Raw genomic sequence first — 10,180 nt, 5'->3', positions numbered from 1 at the left:
ACATGGTTTTGTTTACGCGGCGCGATGCAACGCAACGCGTGAAAAGACAGTATAAGTCATTATAATCCGTAATTATGTCCCCACTGGATGCAACTAATGCGTCGTTTATAATGGGTTTTAATGTTTGTGTCGCTTTGGCCGGGACACGGCATCACAGTATGGTAAGGGGTGTAACATTTCCGTCACACGCTTGAGGTATTCGGTCAATCACAACGCTCTGGATAGCTGGCCAATCAGAGCATACCTCGCTTTTCAGACCAATGAGGTTTGTAAAAATCGACGCGTTTCAGAAAGGCGGGGCATAGAGGAGAAACAATAATGTACAGTATGTGGAAAATAATGTGTTTTTTGAACCTTAAACACATTTCATTACACCAAATACACAAAATAATGTTCTTTTTAGCAGCATCATATGACCCCTTTAAATAATTTTCAATTTATCATAAAACAAGAGAACGTATTCTGCTGATTATTTGCAATATATCTGGCGTGGCAATATTAGGAAAAAGTCTTTCAATGACATCAGGATCTTCTTATGAATAGCTTATAAGCTGCACAAAAATGGTCAACATTTGGCTGGATAACAATGCTGTAACCATACCATTTGGCTGCAAGAAACATCTTTTTGAAAGCGGTGTATTTTTTGCAAACAGCATATACATGCACAGCTCCCATAGAATATTGCTGTTTTTGTTGCTTAGCAACAATGCTTTAGCAGTGTCAGACACTTTTGAAGCCCCTATAATTAATGAAGAATCTGACTGCTTTCTCCATGTATTATAGACCTTCTTGGGCACAGATTATCACTCCGCTTTTTCCCAATGATATATAGCTATACATTTCAGCCTATATATGAATTGCTGCCGTTTTTAAGAATTTGAAATGGAGCGAATCAACAGGCACGTCCCTATTTAAAAAAAAATTATATTCAACTGCATACCATAATCCTCAATATTTAGGTGACTGGACTTTATAATTCTAAAGAGCATTTGATTGGACAAAAATATGGATACGCCCCTGAGTGCAAGATGACATCATTTAGATTTTGGCCCATTTCCCAGATGAGAATATTTTTTATAATGTAACTATATACATATATGTATGTATGTGTATATGTATGTATGTATATATATATATATATATATATAACCAACACACACACACGTTATAAATAAAAAAAATATGATTATTTATTAGTGCATTAGTGATTTTATGCGGTCTTTATGCTTCATTATGCTTTGGCGTCTTGCAAGCACTGTTTTTTCTATCTAGCTTTAAAAACTGCATTCTGCATTAAGCAATAAAAGGAGATTTTTCTACCCCACAACAGGTAAAAACGCTACACATGACGTATTACTCACTCTTCTTCTCGCGGTTCCTCCTCCTCCGCCGAATCGTCGAGCTCGTCGCTGTCAGACAGAGGTTTGTATCCAACTTCAGTATCGCAATCTTCTATTACGCACTCGATTTCATAAAACATTTGCCTTTTCGCACCGACATCCTCCGCTGATGCCATTTCGAGCAGAAAAGGCGAAGAAAACTAAACGCAGCCTCCTCAAACGCTGCAGAACATGCGCGCAGACTCACAGCGCCGGAGAGCTTTCTGCGTAAGCCCCGCCTCCCACCACTACGTAGGGATCGTCGCAGTCTCTGATTGGAACACAATCTTGAGTGACGTGACAACGAAAGGCTGAGATCATCAGTAATGCGACGTGAACCGAAAAGTAGACCCTTTTATTTATATTTTAAGAATCAAATATATTTAAAAAAAACAAACATGTTTTTTAATGTAAAGATATTTATTTCAATGCAGTCTTGACTCTTGGTCCTTGCCTTTTTGTTTGTCTTGTCTTTGTGGTTGTGTTAAAATGTTTGGCAATAAATATAAATAATATTAAGAAAATAATATAAAGAATAAAATATTTAGATAAATACTGCTCTTTATTTTTTTTACTGCTCTCTTTTGTTGTAGTGCTGCATATAAGAAAAACTGATGAAGTTAAGTAGTATGCAATTGTTTCATCAGCTACATATTTCACATTTTAATACATGTTATTGCACATTACTTTAATGACCTTTTGCTTTTTTAAAATTTATATCACACGTCATACGGCCAACCAATTCCATGCATGTTGTACTTGGTAATTGCCACTATGGGCTCTTACTCCATCTTACCCTGGGATGCAGACACAGCAAACAGATTTTTCCTGAGTTGACAACCTGTCTGACTGAATCCGTATTTGTGCCGTACAGGTTCTGTTCAAACTCGCCCGACTCGATTAATTTCCCTGCAGCCAGGTCACATTCAAAGCTCTGCCGTGATACAAAGTTGTACTCCCTGCCGTTGACCTCATGTGCACGGGGGTTTCGTGTGGTGTCTGTAACGTGTTCAAAATCACAAATAAGTACAATAGATATGCATAAACAAAATAGCAGTCTGTGTATAAATGCATGACTGTTGGTATGCATTAATTCATGGTTGTATTTAACCCAGTTTTTCTTAAAGAAATAGTTCACCCAAAACTGAAAATGTGCTCACCCTCAGGCCATTCAAGATGTGTTTGTTTCTTCATCAGATTTGGAGAAATGTAGCATTGCATCACTTGCTCAGCAATGGATGCTCTGCAGTGAATGGGTGCCGTCAGAATGAGAGTCCAAACAGCTGATAAAAACATCACAATAATCCAAACCACTCCAGGCCATCAGTTAACAACTTGTGAAGCCAAAAACTGCGTGTTTGTAAGAAACAAATCCAGCATTAAGGCATTTAACTTCAAACTAAATCCTCTATCCATAATACTGCTTTCTCCAGTGAAAAAGTAATCTCATCTGAATCAGGAGAGAAATATTCACAGATCAAGCATCATTTACAAGCCAAAACAGTTCAAAACAAATATGTGTGTGGATTTTGATGTGAGAGGACAACAAGAGATGGACATTTTCACTAGATTAAACATTATTATGGATTATGAACTCATATTTTATCCAGAAGTAACAGTTTAAAATGGATTAATGATGGCTTTTTTCTTACAAACATTGGACTGGAGTGGTTATAGTAATAGTAGTTATCACTGGACTGGACTAGAGTTGTGTGGATTACTTGTGGATTATTGTGATGTTTTATCAGCTGTTTGGACTCTCATTCTGACGGCACCCATTCACTGCAGAGCAACTGATGCAAAGCTACATTTCTCCAAATCGGTCCAGGTATGGCCTGAGATTGAGTGCATTTCAGTAAATTTTGATTTTAGGGTGAACTATTACTTTTATGATACAATTATTGGTTCCGTTCCAAAAATTTGAAAGCTGCCAACATAGGCATGATTTTACAGCATTACAACGTAATGAGTCTCTTAAGACAATTAATTTTATTATTGATGCATCTCACTAGGTTTTGGAAGCGAGCCATTGTGTCTCCTCCTGTAATTTGGCTTTCATGTTAAATAACTTTAAGACAAAGTTGTAGAAAAGCATAGTCTTACGTGGAACAGCACCGGTGAATCGGTCAGGCTCTAAGGAGAGCAGTCTTTGTCTCAGTTCATCATGTCCACTGTTGGGTGGTCCAATCAGGGCGATGGGACGCTTGCGGTTGGGTGGCTGATGGTAAAGTGCCACCTCCTCATAGGTCAGGATATCCTCGCTGTAGTGGTCTGAACAACGACAAATATTGACAAATACTGAGTTTTTGCAAAATATAAATGTCACTAGTCTATACCAGGGCTTTGAAAGCTGCCAACATAGGCATGATTTTACAGCATTACAACGTAATGAGTCTCTTAAGACAATTAATTTTATTATTGATGCATCTCACTAGGTTTTGGAAGCGAGCCATTGTGTCTCCTCCTGTAATTTGGCTTTCATGTTAAATAACTTTAAGACAAAGTTGTAGAAAAGCATAGTCTTACGTGGAACAGCACCGGTGAATCGGTCAGGCTCTAAGGAGAGCAGTCTTTGTCTCAGTTCATCATGTCCACTGTTGGGTGGTCCAATCAGGGCGATGGGACGCTTGCGGTTGGGTGGCTGATGGTAAAGTGCCACCTCCTCATAGGTCAGGATATCCTCGCTGTAGTGGTCTGAACAACGACAAATATTCATTACTGAGTTTTTGCAAAATATAAATGTCACTAGTCTATACCAGGGCTATTGAACTCAGCTCAACATGTTAAAAAGACTTCAAATTAACAGTGATTTGGGGATTTCTCAGAGAAATTCCCAAACAATGACTGCCCACAACAAAAAGTAAATGCTGGATCCTAAAGGGTGAAGGTAAAACAGTGTTTTTTTCTCTGTATGTCTTCTGTTTTTAAATGCAAATTGCACCCCAGGCGTGAGAAACGCTTTCATTGTTATTTCTTATTGCCCATCTTTAGTCTGGAGAGGCATGCAAGAGAAGAAACCTCCTTCCGTGAGTCAGTTAGCTAACGACCCTTATATCCTCTGCCGTTAACCCACCCGAAACCATTCACACCTCAAATCCATAAGCTTAAACAAATTAACACTAAAACAAGTGGAAAAATACCCTATACATGCACACAAGCCATAGACAGGGAATTTCAGTGGATCATTTGGATTTGCATCCATAAACAACCACTCAGAATACCCTAACAACTGCATAGCAACACACTAGAAACCACTAAGAACACCCTAGCAACTGCATAGCAACACACTAGAAACCACTCAGAACACCCTAGCAACCACATAGCAACACACTAGGAGCCACTCAGAACACTATCAACCACATAGCAACACTAGAAGCCATTCACAACACCCTAGCAACTGCATATCAACACTAGAAGCCATTCACAACACCCTAGCAACTGCATAGCAACACACTTGAAATCACTCAGAACACCCTAGAAACCACATAGCAACACTAGATTCCATTCAGAACACCCTAGCAACTGCATAGCAACATTAGGAGCCATTCAGAACACCCTAGCAACCGCATAACAACACACTAGAAGCCACTCAGAACTCCCTAGCAAACGCATAGCAACACAGCAGAAGCAACTCAGAAAACCCTAACAACGGCATAACAACACACTAGAAGCAAATCAGAACACCCTAGCAACCGTATAGCAACACACCCAAAGCAACTCAGAACAACCTAGCAACCACATAGCAACACACTTGAAACCACTCAGAACACCCTAGCAACCACATAGCAACACCAGAAGCCATTCCGATCACCCTAGCAACTGCATAGCAACACACTAGAAATCACTAAGAACACCCTAGAAACCACATGGCAACACTAGAATCCATACAGAACACCCTAGCAACTGCATAGCAACATTAGGAGCCACTCAGAACAACCTAGCAACTGCATAGCAAGCAACACACTAAGAGCTTCTCATAGCAACACACCCAAAGCAACTCAGAACAACCTAGCAACCACATAGCAACACACTTGAAACCACTCAGAACACCCTAGCAACCACATAGCAACACCAGAAGCCATTCCGATCACCCTAGCAACTGCATAGCAACACACTAGAAATCACTAAGAACACCCTAGAAACCACATGGCAACACTAGAATCCATACAGAACACCCTAGCAACTGCATAGCAACATTAGGAGCCACTCAGAACAACCTAGCAACTGCATAGCAAGCAACACACTAAGAGCTTCTCAGAACACCCTAGCAACCGCATAACAACACACTAGAAGCCACTCAGAACTCCCTAGCAAACGCATAGCAACACAGCAGAAGCAACTCAGAAAACCCTAACAACCTCATAACAACACACTAGAAGCAACTCAGAACACCCTAGCAACCGTATAGCAACACACCCGAAGCAACTCAGAACAACCTAGCAACAACATAGCAACACTACAAACCACTCAAACACCCTAGCAACTGCATTGAACACTAGGAGTCACTCAGAACACCTTGGCAACTGCATAGTAACAACATAGCAACCACCCACAGCATTCTAGCTATGTTTTACTAGAACTGATGACTAGCACAATAAGACAAAGAACAATTAGTTCAATGAAGGATAAATTTCGATTTCTTGACTAGGAATTCAGAAGGTACTCACCGATATTCTTACTTGGGTTGAACAAGAGTTTTTTTCGTTGTTTTTGGCTTTTCTTTGCACACCAAAGTTTCCCTGATGAAAGAAGAACTATTATCAGTGAACTTTCCACACAATGATCAACAGCAAAGAGTTTAAAGGATGATGAAAGCTAAAAAAAAGCAGTTCAGATGTATGTTTGTGTAAGTAACTTCAGACAGACGGGGTCTAACTCACCTTTATACTCTTGATTTCTGTCTGTGATGGTTTTCTTCATAGCTTCTCTTTGCTGCTGGAAGCTCTTCCCTTGAAAGAACACAACAAATAGCAACCAGTATATGTCTTAGTAGCTGCTGCACCACACATCCTAGACATTCAACTATTATTTAGGGAAAGATGATATTATATGCCCTGAAAAACATAAAACTGTCAGTGTTAAAATAACTCCAATTAGTATGTGAACCAATATGGTTTATCAGTAGAACTGGGCAATAGTGGCAAATATATATCTCGTCATTTTTGACCTTTTGACCATATCCAATAAATACCTCAAATTTGCTCTGAAAATTATGTTTTTTTTTCTTTTATTATTGCAGAGTAAATGCAAAATGTCATAACATAATTTTTCATACATGACAAAATAGCACAAAGAGACTTCTGTGGTTTTAATTTTGAGTGATCATTGAAATCAATCAGTGTTGTTACTGTTAACTAAAACTAAAACTATTACAAATTGTTTTCGGTAATTGAAATAAAAGCTGAAAAAATTAATTATAAATATTAGATTTAAAAAAATTAAAAACTGAAATGAAAATGAGAAAATTTCATTTTTAAATAAAGCTGAAATGAAATAAAATATAAATATTACATGAAAAACAAAAACTTAGAAATGTTGCCTTGGCAACTAACTCAAATAAATAAGTGTTAATAACTAAACCTGAAATAAATAAATATTAAATAAGAAATATTAATAAATATTATTATAATAAATACTATTAAATAATAACAAATATTAATTATGGATTTATATAAATATAAAACATAACTAATACAAATGACACATGACAAAATTAGTAAAACCTCAAATTAAAATGAAAATATAAAAATAAATGCAAATTCAAAAGATTAATAAATATGATAATAGTATATAAATAATATATTTATATATATTATAATAATTTAAACTTAATTGCCAAATAAAACGTGTAAATTAATTGCAAATGCATGATGAACATGACTGTATGTCGCCCTATTCAGCAATACATTAAATTATTTTTTCAATGGATTTACAAGTATTTTTTTTCTGTCTCTATCCTATATACAGCAGGCACTCTGCTAATTGTTCTCACCAGGTATAAGGCCAGCAAGGGGCTTCTGGTCCTCATGTCTGTCCCGGTACGCCTGCCACCAGTTGGGGTCATCCTGGCTGGTGACGTGAAGGATGTCTCCCTTTTGGAAGGACAGGCCGTGCTCTCTGCATGGCACATATAGGTCGTCAGATGGGTCATAGCTGAAGTTTGCCTTCACATGCATCTGTAAAGAAAGAAAACGAGGAGGAGAGGTGAAGGACACGTCCAAATGAAGAACATCAGCATTGTTCCAAACCCCAGTGAGCTGCTACCAAGCACAACATCTATTCAAAATAGTAGTTATCAAAGTTTTCACAGCCTCGTAAAGTATCTTAAATTCTTACATCACAAGTATACTTCATGCATAAGTCAATCCCAGAATGCAATGTGGCAAGAATCCAACTAGAGTTTCAAAGAAGAAAATCCCAAAAAGCCTCTCGAAAAGGCGACACACATTCAAAGGAAGGAATGAAAATGAAGAAATTAGAGGTGAAGTCATACCACAGTTGTTCTGTGAGGAGCTATTTTGTTTTGATAGTTTGGGATGAGGAGAAACGTGAGGGACCCATGCATGCAGGACTAGAGATAAAGAAGAAGAACACAGATGTAAACTGATTAATTTAAAAAGCCTCTCGAAAAGGCGACACACATTCAAAGGAAGGAATGAAAATGAAGAAATTAGAGGTGAAGTCATACCACAGTTGTTCTGTGAGGAGCTATTTTGTTTTGATAGTTTGGGATGAGGAGAAACGTGAGAGACCCATGCATGCAGGACTAGAGATAAAGAAGAAGAACACAGATGTAAACTGATTAATTTTTAAAAAAAGAAAGAAATTAATACTTTTAATCAGCAAGGATGCATTAAATTGATCAAAAGTGACAGTAAAGACATTTATAATGTTACAAAAGATTTATATTTCAAATAAATGTTGTTGTTTTTAACATCAAAGCAACATCAAAGAATCCTGAAAAAAATATATCATAGTTTCCAGTAACAGCACAACTGTTTTCAACATTGATAATAATCAGAAATGTTTATTGAGTAGAAAATCAGCATATTAGAATGATTTCTGAAGGATCATGTGACACTGAAGACTGGAGTAATGATGCTGAAAATTCAGCTTTGATCACAGCAATTAATTATTATTTTAAATAAAATAAATTAAGCCTTCATTTATTCATACATGAGAGACTTCTTAAAAAAAAAAAAAAATCCTAATGACCCCTAACCTATGATCAGTAGTGTACTTTATATCAACAGATAATTATGGTAAAGTAAGTTAAGGCGTTTCAAAGAGTTTAGGACTCTCTGGATCTCACCAGTATGTTGTGAACATCATTAACACTTTTTCCACGGACTGGAATGCCATTGATCTCCAAGATTTCATCTCCTTCACTGAGCAGGTTGCTTTTCTCAGCAGTACCGCCGCTCACCACCCGACTGATGACCACGCGATCATGTTCGTTCCGAACGGTCACGCCCTAAACAATGTTAAGGTATAGCGGTACAACAAACACACAGACAGAAACTACAGTAACACATTCAATGCTGCCATTACAGACTATATAGTATGTAGATGAATGACTCACCAGAGGCATGTCACGAGTTTTCTCCAGGGAAACCAGTTTGGTGGTCTTTTCATCCTGGTCCACTGATTCAGTAGTTTCAACATCTAATTCCTGTTCAGCAATACAGTCATGAGCTTCCATCAGGGCCTGAGGAAGAGCCATGAACATCAACACTTGTGAATGGAGATGTCAGCATCAATTCTTTTGACTTGAGCCTGTAAGGAATCATCTAGAATACCCTAGCAACCGCATAGCAACCACCCAGAACAACACCCCTGCAATTGCAAAGCAACAAAAACACTCATAGAACTTCAGCAACACCATAGCAAACACATAAAACACCCTAGCAACAACTTTGCAATCACCCAGAACACCATAGCACAACATTTTAAAACACTCAGAACACCTTAGACACTGCATCGCAACACCCTAGTGACCACCTTTCAACTCCCTATCAAACACAGAGAACACCCTAGCAACAGCAAGCAACGTCCTTGCAATCATATAGAACATCATAGCATCCACAGCACACCATTTTAAAACACTCAGGACACCTTAGTGACCACCAATCAACTCCCTATCAAACACAGAGAACCTACAAACAACCTCCCAACACCCTTGCAACCACTCAGAACACCACAGTAACCACACTGCAACATGCTATACCACTCAGAACACCTTAGCAACTGCATAGCAACACCCTAGCAACCAACTAGCAACTCCATAACAAATACAGCAAACACCCTATAGCAGTTACTTAGCAACAGCCAAGCAACCACCCAGAACACCATAGTAACCACATAGCAACATTTTAAAACAAGTAGAACACCCTATACACTGCATTGCAACACCCGAGCAACCAATTAACTCAGAGAACACCCTAGCAATAGCCTAGCAACCACCTAGAACACCATAGCAACCACACACCATTTTAAAACACTTAAAAACACCTTATAAACACCATAGAATCCACCTATCAACTCTTTATGAAATAGAGAACACCCTAGCAACTACATAGCAACCACTAGCAAACACACCCTATAGCAGACTAGCAACCAATCGACTCCCTATCGAATACAGAGAATACCCTAGCAGCAGCCTAGCAACAACCTAGAACGCCATAGCAACTACACCAAAACATTCTAAAACACTTAGATCATCTTAGCAACACCCTAGCGACACCTATCAACTCCATATCAAACACAGAGAACACCCTAGCAATGGCCTAGCAACACAGAAC

General features: G+C 38.3%; 1 protein-coding gene across 2 annotated transcripts in view; it reads right to left on the bottom strand.

Annotated features, from left to right (window-relative positions):
• The window catches only part of pals1b (protein associated with LIN7 1, MAGUK p55 family member b), a 32,190-nt gene that overhangs the window by 14,351 nt on the left and 7,659 nt on the right, over nt 1-10,180 (bottom strand). Inside the window, exons 4-11 of one of the 2 annotated variants that reach the window (XM_016536391.1) lie at nt 8,962-9,087; nt 8,692-8,853; nt 8,068-8,145; nt 7,372-7,555; nt 6,260-6,328; nt 6,047-6,118; nt 3,906-4,073; nt 2,176-2,378 (exon numbers count right to left, since the gene is read on the bottom strand). In XM_016536391.1, coding sequence (XP_016391877.1) covers nt 2,176-2,378; nt 3,906-4,073; nt 6,047-6,118; nt 6,260-6,328; nt 7,372-7,555; nt 8,068-8,145; nt 8,692-8,853; nt 8,962-9,087 — 1,062 coding nt within the window. The remainder of the gene's footprint in view (nt 1-2,175; nt 2,379-3,905; nt 4,074-6,046; nt 6,119-6,259; nt 6,329-7,371; nt 7,556-8,067; nt 8,146-8,691; nt 8,854-8,961; nt 9,088-10,180) is intronic. The other variant, XM_016536392.1, reaches the window with a different exon arrangement.

This window comes from Sinocyclocheilus rhinocerous, unplaced genomic scaffold (assembly GCF_001515625.1).
Source record: "Sinocyclocheilus rhinocerous isolate Xijiao unplaced genomic scaffold, SAMN03320098_v1.1 scaffold246, whole genome shotgun sequence".
In the NCBI taxonomy this organism is placed as follows: Eukaryota; Metazoa; Chordata; class Actinopteri; order Cypriniformes; family Cyprinidae; genus Sinocyclocheilus; species Sinocyclocheilus rhinocerous.
This window is presented reverse-complemented; position numbering and strand designations above follow the sequence as displayed.